The sequence below is a fragment of the Anas acuta genome, chromosome 8, assembly GCF_963932015.1.
Source record: "Anas acuta chromosome 8, bAnaAcu1.1, whole genome shotgun sequence".
NCBI lineage: Eukaryota > Metazoa > Chordata > Aves > Anseriformes > Anatidae > Anas > Anas acuta.
In genome coordinates, this window is record NC_088986.1 from 2925164 (window position 1) to 2948485 (window position 23322).

At 41.2% G+C, this 23322-nt stretch overlaps 1 protein-coding gene across 14 annotated transcripts in view; it reads left to right on the top strand.

Moving 5' to 3' along the window:
* The window catches only part of DOCK7 (dedicator of cytokinesis 7), a 97212-nt gene that overhangs the window by 48864 nt on the left and 25026 nt on the right, over positions 1-23322 (top strand). For 8 of the 14 annotated variants that reach the window (XM_068689801.1, XM_068689802.1, XM_068689803.1 and 5 more), the window contains exons 15-30: positions 4014-4131; positions 4995-5065; positions 5897-6035; positions 6220-6321; positions 6587-6673; positions 7455-7686; positions 8984-9148; positions 10528-10697; positions 14414-14506; positions 15721-15810; positions 16818-16913; positions 17038-17178; positions 17352-17465; positions 17972-18142; positions 19192-19331; positions 22820-22989. In XM_068689801.1, the coding sequence (XP_068545902.1) occupies positions 4014-4131; positions 4995-5065; positions 5897-6035; positions 6220-6321; positions 6587-6673; positions 7455-7686; positions 8984-9148; positions 10528-10697; positions 14414-14506; positions 15721-15810; positions 16818-16913; positions 17038-17178; positions 17352-17465; positions 17972-18142; positions 19192-19331; positions 22820-22989 (2099 nt within the window). The remainder of the gene's footprint in view (positions 1-4013; positions 4132-4994; positions 5066-5896; positions 6036-6219; positions 6322-6586; positions 6674-7454; positions 7687-8983; positions 9149-10527; positions 10698-14413; positions 14507-15720; positions 15811-16817; positions 16914-17037; positions 17179-17351; positions 17466-17971; positions 18143-19191; positions 19332-22819; positions 22990-23322) is intronic. The other 6 variants (XM_068689808.1, XM_068689809.1, XM_068689810.1 and 3 more) reach the window with 2 other exon arrangements.

Genomic DNA, 23322 nt, shown 5'->3' on the forward strand with positions numbered 1-23322 from the left:
CATAGCAATCCAAAAATCAGTCCATGCTTAATATAGCCTGTACTTTGGAGGATTTTCAGGTTTTTGGTAGACTCTTCTAGCAATTCCTCCTCTGAACTGTTTTTTTGTTGTTGTCCATGTACATATATGTGTACAATACGAAGCATCAATAGAAAAACTATTTACAAAATTATCTCATACAATGAATTTCTTGTGTGATCAAGGGTTGATAATGTGTGGGTAACCTGCCCCTTCCCCCCTAATAATTAAATAACACGAGTGTATTTTAGATTTCTGATTAATTGGTGAATGTTTTATACCAGCAGGATTTGGCTTACTGTGCTATCTGAGCAGCCTTTGCTTCATTTGAACTGCAGTGTGGTGTTGAGCAGCTCTTAAAATATTTCAGCTGGACAATCCTTTTACCTAGAAATCCTTTCTGAACTGGAAAGAGGCCCGAGATACGTACAGACCAGTGCAGAGATAACCTCACAGCCCTCCTAGTTCTCTCCACTTCCATACAGCTTGCATTAAGGCAGCCTGGAGGCGTGCACATGGGAAGTGCAGAAAGAGGGGTTCTGGCCAACTCAGTGCCCTTCTGGTTCTCTGCTGCTGCCCTTTGCAAAGCAGGAGCTGAGCCCCCCTGCATGATCCTGGGCTGCATCTGCTCGCTGCAGGCAGGTGTAGCACGTGGTAGGGAGCAGCTCCGTGCTTAATTGCTCATTTGAGACTGGAAGCCTGTAGGCAACAAGGAATCTGGTTACGGGCTGTCATTAAAGAAACTCATCAAATCTGTGTTTACCCGGTCCTGATGAAAATCTGTTAGAAAAATTGCTAGAACAATTAGGGTTATTCACTGGGTGGTGATCAGCCTGAAAGGTTTGCTTCGAGTCATCATTCCTGCAGCATTTTCTCATCTCTTAATAGCAATGGAAATACATGAAGAGATGTTCAAATGAGTTAAAAAATCAAAAACCAAAAAAGAAAAACCAAACCCCACACGCGTGCAAGATCTGGTTTGCTCGCATATTGTGCCTATGTGGGGATTTCTTGGGGATCTTAAGAGCTTACCCCTGAAACACGTGATAGTTTTTACTTTGAATGATAGACTGAGATAACATTTTACCCGATAACCCCATTTAAACAATTCCAGTGTTTAAAAAGTAGATAAAATGTGCTTTCATTGTAGTGGTATTTTCTGTAGGGAAAGTCCTCAGACTGTCACTTGTGTAGATGACGTTTAGGTAAAGTTTTTATCTGGGCCTGACACTGCTCTGTAATAGGGAACAAAGTCCAGCCTTTGGCATCCGACACAGGGATTTGGGGCTGCAAAACTTGAAGAACTGGTTGCAAAAGTTAGAAAAAAAATACATTAAAAAAAAAAAACCTTTCCACAATCCACTTGAAAATACTTGGGGTGGCTTTGTGGTTTCAAAGAAATTGTGTTGAAGAGTTTTTTTAGTTCTGTTTTAAATAGCTTTGTATTGTCCACATCACCTCCAAAAATCTTTGTTCCTGACTTAGTCTTCAGAAAAATAGAGGAAGTTGCTCAAGAAATGCCAATAAGCAAACAATTGGAGATGATTTTACCAGGTTTCTGCAGCTGAAGAAGCTCCTGCATGTCCCCGTGCACCAATGCCACCACAGCTCAGCCAACAGCATGAAACGGGACCTTGCTCGTCCCCAAGCACTGCTCAGACGTGGCACTGCCCCGTGGGAAGGTTTGCTTTGTGAAGGGGAAAGGCAGTCAAAATGCTCTGATGTCAAGTGTTAAAAGTTCATGACTGGCTGCTAAGCACATGCAGCTGTAGATGTTGCCGTATTAATGCCAGTGCCAATAAAGTCAGGCAGTGCTAAGTGCTCTTGAAAATGCCACCCTCCAGGTCTTGGATGTCACAACAGTCACACAGCCCACAAGCAAAGCGAGACTCAGGAAGACAGGGGAAGGAAGGCCCTCTGGTATGGTGAAACCATAAGGTTTGGGAGCTGTGTAAGGAGAAATCCTGTCCCTGAGAGCTGTTAGCCCAGTCAGGAAAAGATGCATTTAATAAACATGGTCCTAAAGATCTTTGATGCACCTGGGTGACCCTCTTTAAGTGGGCTTTAAATGATTTTTATAGTAGGAATAAAGCAAAGAAAAAGGTCTCTGGGATTTACTGAAAAGGAGAATTTTAATAACGGGTAGACATCCCCTTTATGAGTTAGGACCAGCTCTTAATGTTTTAATACATTTATGAAGAAATTTGGAAAATGGCTACAATCACATTAAATAAATATTTAGGAGAGTGCCTGGTGCCATTATATCCAAGGCTTGTGAAGCCTTTGCACTTTAGCCATTCATTTTTACGGAGGTAAAAGTACTTTTGAGATCTGTTTGAGATAATAATGTAAGCTTTGCATACATTTTGCAGGGCATTGTAATAACGGCTCCAGACACAAGTCCTTGGGTTTAAAGCTTTTGGCTGAAACTTTTATTGGTAGGAATCAGTGAATAATCACCAGGAGGTAGCTGTTACTTGGAAGCATAAGGATTAGCTGTCCTTTTGTTTTGTCATTGTATGCCTGGCCTGGTTGTTGGTGCTGCAGTGTTATTTTCGTGGTAGATCCTTCCCCTCACTGTTTTCAGAGGGTGCTGGTTACACCTCTGGTGTCCTGCAAGCACTACTGAGCTTTGATATTTGTGCATACAAGTAGTGAGATGAGGATTTACAGTGTAATGACCCAAGGAAAGAGGGTACCAAGGTGAAACTATCTCATTCTCTTCCAAGGTCTTAGCATTTCTCTCATCAAGCTGCTGAAATGACTCCTTTTCTCCCAGGCCACAGCAGAAGAGCTGGTAGGAGAACTGCAGGCTTGGTTTAGGTTCCTCCCTGCTATCCAGCGTAAATCAATCCCCAGCACAAGACCGCCCTTAGTGTAGGGATCCTGTAGCCAGGCTTCCCAAATACATTAAATCCTTCTCTTAAGCACTAATAATACTTAATAAAAGTTTTATGAGCAATGTACATTTTAGAGTAAATTTTCATATCCATTTTCATTTTAAAAAGAACATCAAGGAGCAAATGTATTCATGCCAGAACAAAGTAATTTAGTAGAGCCACAAAAACGGCACAGGCCCCCTCTGAAACAGTAAGAGAGCATTGATTAGGCAAAGCGACCAACAGGGCTGGGATTCAAGAACTTAATTCAGCATGAAGGACTTGAAAGGGAATAAATTTCCCATGTGCCAACTAAGCATATTCCTCTGCCTGGAGGGGTGAAGAAGTCTGGCTCCGTAACGCGGCCCCACGTAGCCTGATGGAGCTCTGCAGCCACACTGCCCTTGAGGAGGTTCCTTCTCAGGCCCTGAGAGCTTTCCTTAAGCCCAGCGTTGGGTGGTGGTGGCACAGAGGGGAGCACCCGGGGTATCAGGGAGCAAACGGAGCTGAGAATGTCAGAACCAAGTCTTTGGATGGGATTAATTTGTCAAAACTCTGTCTTCTCAGCTGGCAGTTTTGGTTGATCCCCGTCTTCCACCGAGTGGGTACTGGGGTGTGGAATTGAAAACACCATCTCCTCTGAGGTATTGCAGAGGTTCCCTATCTGCTGAAAATACAAGAATACAGATGTCCATTTAGGTCAGTCCATTGTCACAGGAGAGTTGTAACCTGAATTTATCGTGGTGAAAGGAAATTAAAAAAAAAAAGTCACAACAAAGAAGGTATTCAACAGAAACCAGCCACTCTCCTGAGATGTTTTCTCTCCACTTGAACTTGCTAAATAGTGTAATCACTGGGAAATTTTTGATATATTTTTCAAGGATCTTTATAAACAGGAACTGTTCCAAAATACCACGAGTTAAGACTTCTGATGTCTAAAGAAGAGGTCATTATCAAGTCACTTGTGCGGGTGTGCACGTGTGTTCAAGAGAAACCACCGCCTAATGGAAAATAACAAAGTCTTTGCTCCGATTCTGTTTCCTTAGGGGTTAAATAACAGCACTAATAACGGGGTGAACGCTGTAATTCTAACAGAGGTGCCTTTGTCTCTTGCAGGAACCTTCTTTACGTCTATCCTCAGAGCCTTAACTTCGCCAACCGCCAAGGATCTGCCAGGAATATCACTGTCAAAGTCCAGTTCATGTATGGAGAGGACCCCAGCAATGCTATGCCGGTGAGGGGAGAGCTTTGTGCTCAGTGTGAATGCTGCGTGCCGACAAGACAGGATACACATTACAGCCATAAAATCCCTGTGTTAAAGAAACCTCACTGAAATACGTTTCAAAACCCAAAGTTCCAGGAAGCATGCAATCAGAACATCTCAAGGTGTTTATAGAGGGCGTTTGTATGGAGTATGCAAAATAACAATGTAGTAGTATTTTAACCCAAGAAGTTGGCAGCGGACACCCTGTGCTTGGAGTAGTGTTTGCTTCCATGCCTGAGAAATGAAGGGTGATAGTTATACTTGTGTTCGGTGCCAGAAGTGATCAGCACTTGGTGAAGGTTTAGGTGAGAGGTGCCTCCCCCTTAGGCTGTACTTGTACAGCTCTTATGAAACTGCCCTTCCTTGTAGTGTGGTTTGAGACTTTGTGCAGAAAATCCCCTATTTGTTGTTACTCACTTGTTAATTTCCTCTGTTCTTAGTTTGCCTCATCTGAGCTCTGTTGGCCTGATTCTCCGGATGTTCTCTCCCTTCCCTCCTTTCCTCTAATTTCTCCTGAATTCATGATCTCCCTGATTTTTACCCTTTTGCATCTGCTAAATAGCGGGGAAAATCTCTCATTGGCTCTGCCTGGTGATGGTTACATGCATCAGTTCTTCAGCTGTATCTGTGTGCATGTGCAAATGGGATTATTAAAATTGTAAACTCCTCAGTGACTGGGTAAAATGTTGCATAGAAGTGAAAGGGCACGTACCAAGTAGTTGCAACTGCACAGAGCTGCACGGCCCCATTAATAGAGCTGTAAATAGGATTGTGGAACAGCTTCTCGGCACGGTTTTATGGGGGATTTCTGTTGATTTTTTTCTTTTTTACAGGTCATCTTTGGCAAATCTAGCTGTCCTGAATTTTCCAAAGAAGCTTACACAGCTGTAGTCTATCATAACAGGTAAAACATAAGGCAGTATGTAAACAGACGGGGCTCCCAATGGATATAGCGAGGTTCCACCCAAAAGAAGTTTTACCACTGTGAATCTGTCTCACTGTTATTTATGGAGCAGTGACTGTGTGCATAGCACTTACAGCAACACCTGCAGTGTCAGTTGATGTCATTAGAGCTTTGCAGTGACGAGGAGACTGAATCTTTGTGTGCTCTGGTACAAATCAAAAGCATCGTGTCAGAGGCCCTGATCCTGAGCACTTAGCTCAAGTCAGCAGATGCTTTATATAGAAGCTTCAAGTTAGGCTTGATGATTTATGTTATAAACCCTTGTTAGCATGTGCTTTATTATTGTGTTGAGCAATTAGGTACTTAGAACCTTTTAGGCTATAGTTACAAATTGGAAATACTTGGTCTTGAAAACAGCATCACAGCAGCTCAGGTAAGGAGTGTCAAGTCTGGCCTTACCGTGCTGCCTGTCTTTGTGGTTGTACCAGGGAGAAAATCCTCTCCTTCAGACTGGGTACGGTGGCAATCTCCACCCTGTGACAAGAGTTCATTGCTCGTGGGGAGCAGTGCAATTCAGAATCCCTGTGTGAGGGGAGGGGACAGGGGGAACTGCAGTGCAGCAAGCACCAGGCTGCTGCTTGCATATTTTATGCACTGGAAATGTACACTGGAAGTTTTTCCAGTCCTTGGTAATTAGAAAGTGAAGCTTTTAATCTCTTTGGATAGTCCATAAAACTCTTTCCTTCCAGATACTTAAAAGATCTCAAGCATGAGATAGTAAACCACGCTGCTTATATTGATGACTCAGTTGAGTGTCTGGTCTCTTCACAGGTCGCCTGATTTTCATGAGGAAATCAAGATTAAACTTCCTGCCACTTTAACCGATCACCACCATCTGCTTTTTACTTTCTACCATGTCAGCTGCCAACAAAAGCAAAACACTCCCCTAGAGACTCCAGTTGGATACACCGTGAGTGTCTTTCAATCTATTTTTCAGCTCAGAATACATCCATAATGCATTTATTTGCATTTTGTTTAGTATCATTGTCGATGTATATACTATTCTAGAGTTTGAGATAGTCAAGCCTGCAAAGTTCAAGAAAGCCTGGAGAATTTTGTGGTTTTTATTATTTTTTAATTCCTTTTCTTTAAAGTGGATACCGATGCTTCAAAATGGACGGTTAAAGACTGGTCAGTTCTGCCTACCTGTTTCATTGGAAAAACCACCCCAGGCTTATTCAGTGCTTTCTCCAGAGGTGAGTTGTTCTTTGTGTTGAAAATCAGCAGGAGAATTCTTCTGTCAAAAAAGTGAGAGGATATATGTGTACCTATATGTTTATGTGTGCATGTGTATTTTTAACTTTTATTTCCTAAATGCCAAGTTTAGACAAACGTGCGTCTTTATGCATGGGTACACGTGTATGATCTGACAGTAAAATGAAAAGAAATGGCAATTTTAATGAGAATTACTGTAGCTTTGCTTTCTGTCACATCCCCATTCATCTTTGTGTTAACCTGCAGGTTCCACTTCCCGGAATGAAGTGGGTGGATAATCACAAAGGAGTTTTCAATGTAGAGGTTGTTGCTGTATCATCCCTCCATACTCAGGTACGTTTGTGCTGTAATTAGCCATTGGAATATGAAGAGCCTAATAATCTTTTGACAGTTGAAATACTGTCAAAGTTGATACTATGAAGGGTACAGTAATTACTTGTAGTGAAATTGCAATCTTGTTTTCAGTTCTGAGCCAGCAGACCTGTTATTCCACATTCTGCTGTGAGTATATTTGAGAAGTTCTGCTGAAAAACATGAGTAGTTTGGCCTTTATTCACAAGGGTTGAATGGCCAACACTGTTTTCAGACCTCAGACTGTTGTTTTTTATTACAACAGATCTAACATGCAGTCTAGGCATATGTTTTCTTGTTTTGCCTTTTCCCCTCTGCCTCTTTTGTTTCTCTGTGTATTTTTTGTCTGTCTTTCTTTGATCCAAAATGAAAGATGGCAATTGTTTTGACTAATCATTTCAGCTTTTAGTTTATTAATTCCTCATACTTCATTTTGATGTTTTTTTTTTGTGTATTTTATTTGTGCTGTAATTAGTACCATAGCTTTGGTGCATTTTTGTTTGTTTTTCTAAATTCTTAGAAATGCAATCTGTGGGTTCTCTAGTTTTGCCCTGACCATTTCTGAACATTGGTTGATTTTAGTTGAATAAGACATATAGGCAGAGCTCTCAGTTGTTGTATTTCTGCTAATTTTGTGAGATTAAATAGTTAGATAGAAGACAGTGAAAGACATAGAGATAATCCACCCATGAGCCACAAGTCCACAGAAAGCAGTGTTCCTTTGGAAGCTTCTTGCTGATTATTATTTTTTGCTTATGTGTAGGACCCTTATCTTGACAAGTTCTTTGCACTTGTCCATGCTCTGGATGAGCACATGTTCCCTGTGCGAATAGGAGACATGAGAATTATGGAAAACAACTTGGAAAATGAACTGAAGAGCAGCATTTCAGCTTTAAATTCCTCTCAACTGGAGCCGGTAGTGCGATTTCTTCATCTCCTGCTTGACAAACTGATTCTTCTGGTAGTAAGACCTCCTGTCATTGCAGGCCAAATAGGTATTTTATTTAAGTTTTATAGAGAATTACATAGCTGAGAGTTTGACACTTCCAATTTTATCATATTTATGTAGAAATAAAGAAGTCCATTTTTATGCTTTATTTTAGTGCCACTAATATACCATGTATCTTCAAAATAAAACATGCTGGCATCCAGATCAGTGGTGACATACACAGGAGCAATATTTAATGCAGGGGTTTTCAAGAATGGCTAGTAATTTGGTGTCCAAGTTGAGGTACCAGAAAGGAGCCTGACTTTTGTAAATTGGATGCCCAGCACTTTCTTAGCATTGGAGCCTGTTAAGGTGTCTCCATACTGACATTCAGAAACTAAGTCTTTCAACCTCACTAGTCACCTTGGAAAACCTTGAAGTAGGTAAGTTACGAAGATATAGATGCTGTATGTTCCTGTAGCTGTTGTGGATCTGATGCAGTCAGCATGAATAATCCTTTCTTTTGCTCCTTGTTATGGGCTATGCCTAAATGGCATAACTGAGCATTTAACGAAACTTAAATTCTTGTTATTTAAAATGGTAATTGGGATTTTAACTGGAGTTTAGACATGATGGAGTGTAGGTAACTGACACTACTATGAAAATAGCAGTCATTTATTTTAGAAAGGTTATCTTCCTCCTTTAGAAAGGAGGAAGAGTTTTGCTTGGATTTTTATTTTTTATTTTAAAGCTCTTTCACTTTTTAAGTGTTTTGGTTTGGTTTAATTTATCTATATGGAGGATTGAAGACATTAGTGTCTAGCTTTGAAAAAAAATAAGATTTACAGTCTCAAGCTTCGATCTGCTTCATCCCTAATTTGTTTTAAATATCTAGCCAGGTCCGTGTGTGGTTTTCTGTGCTCATTTTTAGTACAGAATTCTTTTTTGAGAACAGAATGAAATTGTTCTTTTTCTTTCCTCAAGTTTTCCTCTTATTTCTTTGGAGGAAATAGTTGACTGAGAAGACTATGATAAATATCCAACAGGTGTTATTCATCAGTTAAACAAGGACCTTGTTACCATTGAAGTTTCTGGCCAAAATTGGGCTAATTCCAGGAATCGGACCTATATTCATTAAATGTTATTAAAATGAATGGAAAATTATCACTGCCACACCTGTCTTCTTCTCAAGCTGTTTATTAGATCTACTTCAAATACCAGCTTCATTTTTTTCTTGAGAGATGCTTGCTATGCTCTAGCAAGCTTCACCATTTATCCTTTAGAAGGTGGATGAAGTACATATTCAGGATTTGATTGTGCCTATTGTTGAAATCTAAACTGAACTTCTTTCTTACGACTTGCAGTTAACCTGGGCCAAGCATCTTTTGAAGCAATGGCATCGATCATAAACAGACTTCACAAGAACTTGGATGGAAACCAGGACCAGCATGGCAGAAACAGCCTTCTTGCTTCCTATATTTATTATGTTTTCCGCCTACCAAATACCTATCCCAACTCGCCATCGCCAGGTAGCTCTTTTTTCATTTTATTTCACATCACAATTTGTTAAAAGCAAGCAGAAAGTACTTGCTGGCAGGTGCTCTGAGTTCCAATTGCATGGCTGGTTCCCTGCCAAGCCTTTTTATTAACTTTATGGTGCAGTGTTGCCATTTAGAAGATGAGTTTAATTACAGTTAGCCATGTCAGAGATTTAACTATTTGATGGTGTTGAGTGTCACTCATGAAGGAGCACAAGGTGAAATTATGGCAAAATACTTTTTTTTTTTTTTTTTAAGGAATTAGGGATGTTTTTTGTAGAATCATAGAACTATAGAGTCACAGAACGGCTTGGGTTGGAAGAGACCTTAAAGATCATCCATTTCTAACCCCTGCCATGAACAGGATGTTACCCACTAGATCAGGTTGGCCAAGGCCTCATCCAGCCTGGCCTTGGACACCTCCAGGGATGGAGCATCCGCAGCTTCTCTGGGTAACCTGTTCCATTGCCTTATTGGCCTCTGAGTGAAGAATTTCCTCCCAACATCTCATCTAAATCTCCGCTTTTTTAGTTTAAAGCCGTTCTCCCTTGTCCTGTCATTGTCTGCCTAAGTAAAAAAGTTGCTCTCCATCGTTTTAAAAGACGTTTAGATGTAGAGCTTAGGGATATGGTTTAGTGGGGACTGTTAGCGTTAGGTCAGAGGTTGGACTCGATGATCTTGAGGTCTCTTCCAACCTAGAAATTCTGTGATTCTGTTTTTGTAAGCCCCATGTAAGTATTGTTTTCTGTGGCAAGTACATGGATGTGGTACACTCTGGCCTGTTTTGCTTCCCAGTCTCCTTCGTTAGTGCTTCTGGACTTGTATCCCATTCCAGCAAAAGTAGACACACTAACAATGGCATCTCAAACACTTGAAAACAGGTGTCTGAGTGCAGGAGGGAAACAAACTAGCTCCACCTCTGCTGAGAACAAGGGAAGAATCTGTATGGGTGGAGAGACGGTGTGAATGAAAGGCCAGAAACTAGGCTTTGGAAGGACTCTTGTTCCCAGCATTTGTTTCTCGCCTGCAGTGGAAGATGTCTGAGGAGGGCTGGAAAAGCTGCGTGCTTAAAACTGTGCCCCAGTGGTTCTTCAGTGGTTTTCAGCCTTTAGTCTGGCTAAAGACTTACCTCACACTGGCTGCCTAAAGCCACTGCGATCTTCCTGCTTGCCACAGATCAGTGAATACAATAGGATTTTAATCCCATCACCCTGGTGCTTACTGTGAAGCACCAGGCAGGGGAAGCACAGGGAAGATTTCCTGATGAGCCAGACCTGCTGCTTATACGCAGGTTTTGCTGTAGCAGGCTGGTGTAAAGCTTACACCAAGGCTGCTGGTGTAACAGGATGTTCTTTTGTTCAACACCGTAGGTCCTGGTGGCCTAGGGGGATCAGTGCACTATGCCACCATGGCTCGATCTGCTGTACGGCCGGCCAGCCTCAACCTGAACCGCTCACGGAGCCTCAGCAACAGCAACCCAGACATATCTGGGACCCCCACCTCGCCTGATGATGAAGTTCGCTCCATCATTGGCAGTAAGGTATGAATGCACTGCTGCGGGTTTTAGGGGGCCTTCAGCATCTTTTATTAAGTATCTAAAGAAATAACGGGGAAGTTTTTATGTGTTTTCCTATGAAAAAGAAAAAAGAGCCTTCTCAGGCTCTTTCTGGTGGTTGCTGGTAGCATACCTGACACTCCACTCCCTAAAAATTGTTGCTGATCTCTCTGACATTATAGACATCCTGCCAGTGTTAGTTCCACAAGCATGGTAGTCAGGCCAAGAGTCCTTCTGGACTTGCCTCTCCAAGACTAGTAAGAACAGAAAGGTTTTACTACCTCAGTTTTCACGTGGCCAGCACCTGCATCCTCTGACCAGTTGTAATGTCTCCCCAAACTTTGCATCCCCTACTTTGCCACTCTTTGACCCTTCTTACCTCCCAAACCCAAATTCTCTTCTCCTCTGTGTTCAGCACTAACGGCTGCTCAAATGCTTTCTGTACTTACCTATGTCCGGAGCAGGTACCTTGCACACAGCAGGAATATTTCATGGCCAGAGATATTTTGGATGGTTAGTAATTGAGCCATAGTCTGGCCAGCTGAGCTGCAGAGTGAATTTATGGTGTGCTAACCTGAGCACCCACGATGACTCCCCACACCTTTAGTACTTGCTAAAAGTGGCTTTCCAGTGAATGGTGGCAAATTAATGCAGAGCATCTGGTGTGGTCTTACTCCAGGTGTTAGGTTCTCAGGGTGTACATACACGTGTTTATGACATGTTTGGGCCTAGATTCATACTGCTCAGCCTCAGGTACATTGTCTGTTTTGGAAGCGTGGTTGTCCCTTGTAGTCAACAGAGAGAAAAAAGCTCCTTGACAGACAATTTATATCACACAAGATAGGAATCACATGCAGAAGTGCCTGTCCCCCTCTGGTGACTTCGATTATTTAGGGCTGCTACAGTCCCAATTTAAGCACTTCAGTTTTCACCTAAAATAGGTGATATGAGCCAGGCCAAGCCTGAGAGGAGTGTCTTCGTTCAGTTTGGGTTCTTTTCTTCATCCCTAAACTGTGACAATTTACCCAAGATGAGACACTTTCTCACCTGTATTCTTTGACTCTTTCCAGTATAGATGAATTTCTGAGCCCTTTCAGAGAGCTATTACATTTGATCCTGTGGCAAAATCAGTGAAGGTTTGTTAATAAAGCCATCAACCCAACTAGGCAGGCTTTACAGCAGACCTGGGTTGTATAAAAACAAGAAAAACAGCATGAGAAAGAGACCGCTAATTTTAAATGAATAATAATGTGATTTCCTGACCAAATACGAGGCTGAAGAAGTGTGGGTAGGCAAACCATTATTTCTTACATCAAAGTTTGGACTGAAAGTCTTAAAATATTTTAAAGACCACTTCAGGATCTTGCTAATTAAACAACTGTGACCTTTTGTGAAATGCCATAGGCACTAATGTGCATATGGAATTTACACAGGGTATCAGAAGCTTAATATGTGCTGGCTTAGTGAATAATGTCATAGTACAAAATTAAGAGAGATTTTCTTCTAGAGGTAGTCCAGGCTTTAAAAATACTGATGTGTCCATAATTGCTAATGGGAAAGTTTTCTTCAGGATAGCCAGATAGTATCAGAAATTAAGCTCAGTCTGACTTATACAAAATTTTGGTTAAATGTAATTATTTCTGTTAATGTCAATAAAAACATGAGATACTTCTTGAGGTGCTGAAAAGTGTATAAGGGTGCAAAAATTCCTATTCTGTTTTTCCAAGCAATGATTTAAGTACCTATGTCCAAATTAGGAACTTACACTTCAAAATGAATCTATGTGGGAGTCTTTCTGCTTTTAGAAAGGACAAAAAACGTTTGATAGAAGTTTTTGGAGTCCGGTCTTGTGTTGTTTTTTACTGAAATACAAGGTATTTGATAGTTTTGGTAAAATTGCTGTAAATCTCACTCACATCAGCATCATACTTAATTGGGAAAATTCAAATAGTCATCCCATTTACAGGATTTAGAAGATTTTGGTGTATTTGCATAATAGAGGAGGTTTAGGTTTAGGCGTAATAGGTTTAAGTCTTGTCACTTATTTTGCCTTCATTTGTGAATTGAAGCCATGTAAATTTTGTTCCCTACTAAAGTGAATTTATTGAGTGTCTAAGAAGACCTATGATGAGATTTTACGCTTAGAGAGTTCCTGAAATGTTGGGGATGTGCTGGTAAGAAACAAAAGATTGTGGAGTTCCATTGCTCTGATTTCACAGATGTGTGTTATGTACTTGCACAGATCCAGCTGCAGGTGTAACCCCAGAAATAGGACAGAATTTAACAGGAGTTTGGGGCACTTTGCCAAGCAAAAAGAAGGCCTTGTACTCTCTTATTTTCCAGAGAGGGAAGAAAGGCTATCCTCAGAACCAACAGGATGTTGTGATTAGAAAATGTGAACAGAAATGTGTGTGATAAAGGCATTAGCAGAATTAGACCTGGTTTGACAAAACACGAGCTTAGTTCAACGTTTTGCAATTTTTTTTTTTACTTTAATTCCTGGTGAGCAAAATAAAGCATGTCTGTGGGTCTGAGCAGGACAGAGAGGTTTAATTTCTCTCTTCCAGTAAGTAGTTGAGATTAAAGCACTCTCCTTCTGTGTGTTCAGTACATTTCTATCAGGAACCTTAAGCAAAATTACAGCATTGCTGTAATTCACGTAGTGGATAGCTCAGTGTATCAATGATTTTAATCCCAAGCTCAATCTTTGGGTAGAATTGCCCTTGTGAGAAGAGTTAGGCATGATGGACTTTGCAGCTGGTAATCTCTGCAAAGAAGTGGGCTGCATCTTTGCTTCATATATTGGGAAAAAGCCTAGGCTGGCACAGAAAGTAGGATAAAAGCTCTCTCAGATGAGGGTTGAAAACAATGTGTGGGATTTTTAAGGAATGGCTATAGCATTGCACAGCTGCCTCTGATAGAGCTGGATCCTGAGACCTGGGTACCCGCTGTATCCCACTGAATGGTCTTGACTGGGGAGCAGCCTGGTGTCAAACATTAATTTAATTCTCAGTTTCCTTCTTTCTGAGTGTCTTGAGAGGAGGGAGCCACAGCAATTTTGCACACATGGTAACACTGCAGGAGTAGAATTTGGAGTACAAACGAGATCAAGCTTTAAAAAAAAAAAAGATTTTTCAAATATTTTGTTTGTGAAGCAGGCTGGTTCCAGAAAAGGTATGTCCTCTTTCCTCTGTCTGCCCCAGTGCCCAGAGAAAATGGCCAAATGTCCATGTGAAATCTTGTTCACAGGGTTGCTCTACAAACACTGCAGGATTTTTAGTCCATGAATAGGAAACCCTGTGAGAGCTGGCTGTGTTTTCAAAGTTTCTCAGTGTTTCCATAGACTTTGTAGAGCTTATAGTGTGTGGGCTAGCAAGTAGTCTACCTTAAAAAAAGATCTGAGAAAAATCTGAGAAATCTGGACAGTTTTTTAATGTCAACAATTCCAGATAGGACAGGCTGGGCCAGAGCTGTTGGCAGTATTAATGTGTGGTGAATGTGTGATGAGACAAAAATAATCCTCTGGGCTAAAATGTCTCAAGAAATTCCTGAGAATTCAAGCAATGTTAACAATTCTAATTGGTGATATGTTTGCAATGTACCCAGTTTGATTGCTTTTAAGGACTACAATTTGACTACTGTATGGCATGCAACATGTAATATTTCTTTCCTTTCCCAACTGCTTTCTATTACATGCTCAGGGTTTAGACCGCTCCAATTCCTGGGTAAACACTGGTGGTCCAAAAGCAGCCCCATGGGGATCCAACCCCAGCCCAAGTGCAGAGTCAACACAGGTGGTGTCTTCAGTAGAGGTTTTTCTGGCTTTGTTTTCCCTGATGTTTCCCTGTAGAATATCTTCTTTTCAGTATATACTCTGAATTTGGTGGTTTGCTTTTTTTTTTTTTCTTTTTTTAATATTCCTTGAAAACTTCTTTGTGAGTTTTGTTTTATGAATTAGCATCTTCTCCCCCACCACCTCACTACACTGCATGAAAATCCTCAAAACGCGTGATTGTGTCCCCTCCTTTCATTTCAGTGGTTGCTGGTCTGTGAAATGTAAATGCTGTGACTGCTTTTCTTTTCTTTTTACCTTCTCTGTTTCTCGTTAACATTAGTTTCAGCTTCAGATGGAGCACATTTCTAAATGGGAACATCAATCACAGCTTCATAGTTTTGTCCATGTTTGCCATTCCTCTCAACGTTGTGAACCATCTTTGCCATTTTCATCAAGCGTTTAGTGTTCATAGTCACCTAGTCATGACTGTTTGAGTGGAATATTGTTAAACAAAAATTGATACACATGTGAAATTCTCTCTTGAAAGATGTAAATTTAAGTGCTGGAACCAGTGACTTGCTAGGTCCAATTTTATCTGTTCTGTGTTGCAAAGTATGAAAACTTTATAGCAGCTTCAGTCCAAAGACTTTAACTTACTCAGTCCCCATTGCCTGCTGCTTTCCACTGCATGGTTGCCTCGAACATACCTCTCAACTGTACTTGCTTTCAAGTTTACCAGTCTTCCAGAAATATTTAGACTGAGTTCATTTGCACTCACGGCAAATTATTTCCACGAGACATGGAGAGAACCTGAGTAATTTTCTGATTCTCTGTGCCAGTAGCAGCGTCGCCGTGGGGGGTGCATCCCCACGTGCTTGGTCTCTGGTAGAGTGAGAGGTATGGCACTGAAATTACGAGTATTACTTCCTTGACATATGCATGTTGATAAAATAGAATGATGAAAAGGTTTCATGCTTTGCAGCATTAAGTGTCTTTGTGCATAAGAACATGCAGTTATTTGAATAGCCTATATGTCAATAAAAAGTACTGTCATTTTGTTTAAACCAGATCTGTAAATGAGTAAGTCTTTGAGAATGCATAAAAAGGTGTAAAGACAGTAAAAGCCTACAGTTGGAACAGTATTTTTGTAAACGTACATTGTCCTTGAGCTGCAAAACACATCCACAGCAAACTTTAATGTCCTGTCATCATTCATTCATCTCCACTCCGTAGGCTACGGATCGAAGTTGTAATCGTATGTCTTCGCACACTGAGACGTCAAGTTTCTTACAAACATTAACAGGACGATTACCAACTAAAAAGGTAGATTTCAGTGAAGACAATTGATATTGTGGGGCAGGGAGGTCAAGTCATTCTGAAAACATGATGCAATCTATTCTTTTATTTATAGCCTGATCCTTTCCGAGGTCATTAGGAACTGCTGTTGCTTAGCACCTCCGAATGTCCAGGCTGTAGCAAATATGAAGTATTCTGACAGAGCTGAATTGGGAAAATTAAAATGAGCAGGAGTAGCTTGTCTGATTTAATGTCCATACTGTTTGGAGCCAAAGTATTTCTGGCTTTCAAAAAATCTGAATAGCACTGTCTAGACATGTAAATGATACATCCTGCAAAATTACAGTGCGTTAGATGGTTAGCATTGCAAGTGTATGCTCAACTCCGTTGTATAGGTGTTAATCCAAAGTGTCTCCAGAAAGAGAAGGGGAGTTACTTGGGAAGTGCGCTCCCTTAAAGGAGATGAGATCCTATTAAACAAGTCAGAAAGACAAAATGCCTGACTTTTTGTGTAATGACAATGTGATCACTGACAGTGTCCAGTCTGTGGATTGGTCCTCCCAAGAAAAGAAATCAAAAAGCTGGTTCTTAGTGCCATGTTTCTTTCTTACTGTTTTAAGGCCTTTCTCACAGTAAATATACATCTTTGTACAAATTGCTTTATATGTCCACTTTTTACTCCTTTTTCCTGCAAAAATCAGACCAGGCAGAAAGGTAGACTTTTAAAATGAACTAATTTGAGCACCAAACTTTTTTTTTTGGGTGGGTGGAAAAATTCTTTTGACACTTGAAATTCGATTTCGGAGCAAGCTGCTGTGAAACGTTTCTCACATCACATATCATGACATCATCCTTCATTGTTAGTTGGGGATTTCTTTAAGGGATGCTGCCACTGCCGTCATGTTCTCAGTTATTATTTTGCTTAACCTCATTGTTTGCCATACTTCCCATGGATCGTGCTACCATTTCTCATGCGGACTGTTTTGTGAGCTGATGGTGAGGCTCGGACTAACTCTGGATTTGCATCTGTGTAGCTTTTTCACGAAGAGCTGGCCTTACAGTGGGTTGTGTGCAGTGGGAGCGTGCGGGAGGCAGCGCTGCAGCAGGCCTGGTTCTTCTTCGAGCTGATGGTGAGCAAACTGGAAACACTTTGCTTATTGTCTTAAAATCCGTAGTTCAAAACACAAGCAGCAACAATTGAGCTTCCCTCCTTCATTTCTGCAAGTGACTCCGCTGTAATTTATATTCCTATAGGTGAAGAGCATGGTGCATCATTTGTATTTTGCTGACAAACTGGAGGGTTCGCGAAAGCATCGTTTTCCCGAGCGTTTCATGGATGATGTAAATGCTTTGGTCAGCACAATTGCCGGTGATATAGTCTCCCGGTTTCAGAAGGTAATGGCAAACAATTAAAGTGAGTGCAGGTCAGAGCTTAGGCACCAGACCTCCTGCATATTGCTTGGTGGTGCCTAGACCAGGAATTGTCATTTGAACACATGATATTACCATACTACTGCTCAGTGTGCTCTTTGTCATTTTCTTTCCTATTTTTTCTTCCTTTTCTCTAGGACACAGAAATGGTTGAAAGGCTCAATACCAGTCTTGCATTTTTCCTCAACGACCTATTGTCTATCATGGACAGAGGATTTGTTTTTAGTCTTATTAAGACCTGCTACAAACAGGTGAATGCAGATAAGTATTATGACTCAGCTGAGAACTGTAGCATAGCCTATTATTCTAATTTTCCTTGGACAGTGAAGTATGAAGACGTATATTTTCTATTCAGGTCTCTAGAGCAAGCAGGCATTCTTGGTGGTTTGCAGTTTACACCCCTCTGATTACACTCTTACATGTGAATTAAGCGTAACTCCCTTGGGTCGATGGATGTGCAGCGCGAAGGAGGAATTATTCCCTCTGCTCATCATGTTCAGAGTAACTGAACCAAAATTTAGTAGGAGGTTTTGTTAGGGAGCTGAGGCTACCATGGTTGTTTTTTTTCAGTGGGCCTGTCAAGCTTAATCAGTAGCAGCACAAAGAAGTGATGTGGATGTGATCATTTAATGATATCAAGTTCTTTAGTTCTTGCTTTGGAAGTGGTTTTTGGGAGCAGTGGTGGGACTGGGGAGCTGGGGCTGCACTTATACTCTGTTTTGGTGCTGACTGCAGTCTTATGGGTTAAACTTGCCAGGTGTCAGCAAAGCTCTATAACATACCGAACCCAAGTAACCTGGTATCTTTGAGGCTGGACTTCCTTCGCATCGTTTGCAGCCATGAACACTACGTGACCTTGAACTTACCCTGCAGCTTGCTCACACCACCTGCATCTCCATCACCATCTGTGTCTTCAGCAACGTCTCAGGTACCCTTGTGACAGGGATCCTTTGTGAAGATGCAAGTTGAGCTCTATTCTGAGGCTTAAATCACAGGAGGCAGATGTATCACCTGCATTTTCGGTCTCTGGCTGCTAGTATTGGAAATGTTTATTTAGAAATTAACTTCAAGAAAGAAAGAACAGGTGAACAGCTAAGTGCACAAACACAGCTCTCACTTGAAAGGCCCCATTGCCAATGACATGCTGGGGAAAGGTTGCAGTGGAGGATGTGAGTTATGTGTGGAACAGGCTTGGGAAACCGTACAAGAGTTGCTGGCAGTCTGGGTGATGTGGCTTTGGATACAGCAATCGTGGTTTTACTTCTTCCTGCAACATCTTGAACCTATATATGGGTTTCAGCAGTAAAAGCTGGAATTGTCTCTGACATTGAAACTTTGAATGTTGGAAGCAAGTGTTAAACAGTTTTTCCTGCCGTGTAGATTTTGACTTATTTGGTCTTATAATGTAAAAAAATAAAAGGCATAGCCATATTCCTGTAGTGTCCAAACATCCTTCTGTTCCTAGGTACATAGCCCCCCTCCATATTATGCATGAATGTAAATGAGCTATTAAAAAACTTTGTGTAATGTCACCCTTTTCTTAGAAAACAAGGGGCTGGCTTTCTGTGCACTGTAGTAATTTGAATTAACAAGTATGTCATTCAATCGGATTAATTAGTTGAAAAATTAAGTAAACTAAATCAAATTAAAGTGTTCTTAAGCCTGAATAAAAGCATCCATACCTGAGTTAAAAGTTTAACTAATCCACTTTTAAAGGTTATTTGGCTTAACTTCCTTAAGGCTTGCCCTGTAGGTGAGAAGGCAATAATGACAAACAGAATTAAGAGGAGAGCTAGTAAGCTTGGATGTAGTGTAAGTAGATGTGCCCAGATCCAAACAAAAAGGAAGTGAAAAGGTAGTTTACATGGGATTGTCTTTAATTCTGAAAACTGCTTCTGATGGGTTTTGCAGACTTTATCTCTCTGTGTTCTAAGAGGTCTTATTATGCAACTTCTGAAACTTGATTTTTTTCCACAGAGTTCTGGGTTCTCCACAAATGTCCAAGACCAGAAGATTGCAAACATGTTTGAATTGTCTGTGCCTTTCCGCCAGCAGCACTACTTGGCTGGGCTTGTGTTAACAGAACTGGCTGTCATTTTAGATCCTGATGCAGAAGGGTAAATCTTTACAGTTTTTTCTCTCCCAAGAGTTTTCTGTAATTCCAAGTAAATGGTGGATAACAACCAAGTTCTGGCCTGGCCAGAATTGATTTATATTTGTGAGCTGAGAAGGTGAGAAACCTATTCTTTAACTCTGAGAATCTTCTTTCTCCACGCCCCTTGTATTTTTTTACTTCCTTATCACTGATGCTGTAAACATGATTCCAATCACGTTTTTCCAGCTAAGAAAAAGGCAAAGAGGTTCCTACTGGAGCCCCCAGCTGGCCACAGGGGCATCTCTGGAGCTCTAAGAGGAAAACAGCTATTCTCAATTGTAACAAAAAGATAATTCTCAACATGTAGGAAGTCTCTGATGCTGGTGCTTTTAAATGTTGTAATGCATTTCGCCCATGGCCCTCCCAGCTCTGTATAAACATAAATTATGCATCAGTGAGAGCCCTGTGGGTTACATAAATAGATGAATAGAGTCAAGCACGCAGAGTTTGTCAGTGACTTGCCTGGGTTGTGCAGCAAATAATTTTCTGAAGTAGGAGTGTAGCCTGTAGTCCTGACAGCCAGTCTGTTACTTGTGTTATTTAGGGCTGTATTCTGCCTAACTGCTTTAAAATGGATTTCAATGGAAATTATTGATTGCTTCTGCAGTCCTAAGTTCTCTCACAGCCATTTTCTCAAGGTGGACCCAGAACTAATCAGCAGAGTCGACAAATACTGATAATTCATGGGCAATTCTGCCCCTTTACAAAGCAGTGTCAGGAGTTAAACATTAATTCTGTTTTCTGTTGGAGAAGAAAGTGATGCCATAAATGAGAATATTTTCTTGTATATGTACATGACACACTGTACTCCTGTTTGTTTGGTCTGACTTGGAAAAAGCACTAAATCTTTACCCATACACCATCTACAGAAAACCTTTTTGTAGCATAGGAACATCTTGCTCCCTGGTTAGAAATCAGGTCCTGTCTCTGTTCGTATTTGCTCACTCTTCACAAACTTTCTGTTCTCACATACCCGCTTCTTGAGCTCTCTCATCTTGATATTCTAAACCCTTAGCTTGGACACGGATGGTAATCTTTGCCCAGCAGCACAAAGGAGCTGTCAGTATCATCTTGCTCATCTCCCCTGGGGAGACAGCTCTTGTCGTGAACCCTGTGTAGACAGAGAAAGTCCACTGATAGTGGTTCAGCTCTGGAGATCTTACCCAAAGCTCCTGAATTTTGGTGAAGATGTGTCTGTTACAATCTACTCTTCCCATGTCTGCGGAGAGTTCTAATGGCCAGATACGATCATTATCAGGTTATTAGTAAAGGATGTAGACATGCTTGCCATTAAAATGTTTTGGTCACCCTTGGAAAAAGCTCACAGTGGTTCTCAGTTGCATTATCCTGCAGCAGGAATGGAAGAGGATGTCCATCTAGTTGCTTATTGCATTAGAGCTTTGCCTTAGGTCTTGATAGGTGGTGCAGAACCTTACATTTATTCTCTCCTTGCTCTTTTTTGTTCCATTAGCAAAATATGTTACATTTTAGCTCACCCATTTTACTAGAGCTCCTTGGATTCCCTTGGACAGAAAAGCCTGCGGTGCCCTGTTGCCTAAAGGTGATGCTTTCGTGAGACCCCTCTGCGCTAGGTGTTGTGCAAAAAGAAAACATAATTACAGTCCTACTCAGAGCACTTGCAGTCTAAAAGATGAGCCAGCATGTGGATGTGACAAAGCAGCTGAACTTGACAGGTGCAGAAGTGGAAAACAGAGTGAGGTCAGGCAGCTAGAGCCTGAGGAGATTTTCTCTGCAATCAGTGCTGTGATGCTTTGATTATTCAAGCATAATAATAATTATTGCTCCTTTCATAGCGCCTACGTTGCCCATAATGAGCAACGTTATAGGTCAGAAGTGGGAAAATCAAAATTTGGCCCTCAGTATTCACTGACAAAAGTCGTTTTTCTAGAAGTGTGTGTTGTTGACCCAAATTCATGCCAGGGCTGAGAAGTCAGAGGGGCCGGCTGGAAGGCGGCAAGGTCAATTCATTGCATTATCAGCCAGAGAGATTAGCAGGTCACATTTCCTCCCTGATACAGATCAATCTATTGCAGTACCTGTTCCGTTCAGGAAAAGGGGGAAAATATCCACGTAGCCCTAGGTTTTAATGACATTGCCTTGTCTGAACGTGTTTTCCCTTTACGTAGCTCCATGGCCTGCAGGATAGCTTCCTTGCAACTGTTTACACGTGGCCTAGATGCCATTCCTTCAGAATAACACAAAGACTTTGCTTTAACCTTAATTTGAAGGAATCAGTCTGTTAAATAAGCATCTCCTTCCTAGTTGTTTAAGATCTCATTGGTAATGCAAACAAGCAATTGTAGGAATTATCTCAGCTTGATTAAAAAAACAACACAGAAGCGGCGTAGATGCAACTAGCTAATGTCCTCCTAACCTCTACTGATGTCTTTGTAATCATTTTAACCCCCAGACAACCCAGTCAGAATCTCTCATCTTTTTTAACCAGAACTCAACTCTACTTTTCAGGTAAAGTGGATACTGCCTGAAATTCGGCCCTTGTTTTAATACCTCAGGTTTGAACACTGAAGCTTATGTCTTGCTACTGCATAATGAATGAGCTTCCTTGGCTGCTTCATGCATGGGGTAGAGTTGTCTTCCTGGGCTGGTTTGCCTCCAGAAGCAAATAGCCGTAGAGACACACGCTATTTGATCTGGGAGAGTTTTGCCTCTGCGTGGTGGCTGAGGGGATTGGAAGGAGCAGAGCGAGTTCTTGAGAGATTCAGAGGAGTTTGTTCACAAGCCATGAGCACCAAGTGGGCTCACGCAAGGTGTCCTGTAAAGTGGTGCTGGGGCTCTGCCGTGATTTGCATCTTAATAATAGGGAAGACCACTTCTTGCTGTTTTTTTCCTTCTACCCCTCCATTTCTTTGACATTTCTAATTCAGAGTTACTGATCTGTAGTCTACTGTTTTGGCTGAATAATTGCATGGGGGTTCAGGGAACTGAGGCAGAAACTTACTGATCATTTGATAAAAGCAATGTGCTGTCTTAGGAGGGCTTTTCTCTGTAAATAGTGTTAAATAGAAACAAAAAAAAGAACACTACAAATAGTTTCATTAACCCCCCTGTCCTCTCAAGTTTCTCTCCCTGTCTTCTCTACTCTCCAGGTTCTCCTAACATTCTCCAGTTGGTTCAGTCCTTCAACATAGCAGAAGCTGGGGCTTTGTTTTTTTATGGAAGATATGAGTGTTGGCGTTATATTGCGTGTGCACCTCAGCAAGATATTTTTGTACATTTTATGTGGCATGGGCAAAAGCCAGCCATTTGTAAAATCCAGGGGAGATCAAAGAATACGCGTAATGGCGGTTTAAGTGAAGTTAAAAATAAAAAAGGGGATTTTTTTTTCTTTTTTTGAAACCTCTCAGTTACAAAGTATAGTTTGCTTTGAAGGTATTAACTAATCTGTGTGACCCAACTCTCTTTTAACAGTTTATTTGGATTGCATAAGAAGGTCATCAATATGGTACACAATTTACTGTCCAGTCACGACTCGGATCCGCGGTATGCTGACCCGCAGGTAAAGGCCCGGGTTGCAATGCTGTACCTACCTCTGATTGGCGTGATCATGGAAACCGTGCCTCAGCTCTACGACTTTACAGGTATTTTACATTCTGTGCCTTGAATATTCATCTGCTCGCAAGATTTGAGTGTTGTCTTTTTTTTTCCTAAAATTGAACAACAAATCCCTTTGCTGTTGGGTGAGTTTGTTTATATTTCTGAAGTATTCAGAACTTTGACATGTTTTTGAAACCACACTTGCAAAATATATCCAACAATATATCCAAGTTCAACAACTGCACACTCAAAAGCTGCATTTGCCTACTTGTTTGCATGAATTAAAAAACTAGCAGTGCATTTTAGTTGCCATCTGGCTGTTGTCTGTATGTGCCCAGCCGGCCTCCCTGCTCTGATCTACCTAAAATATCATCCCA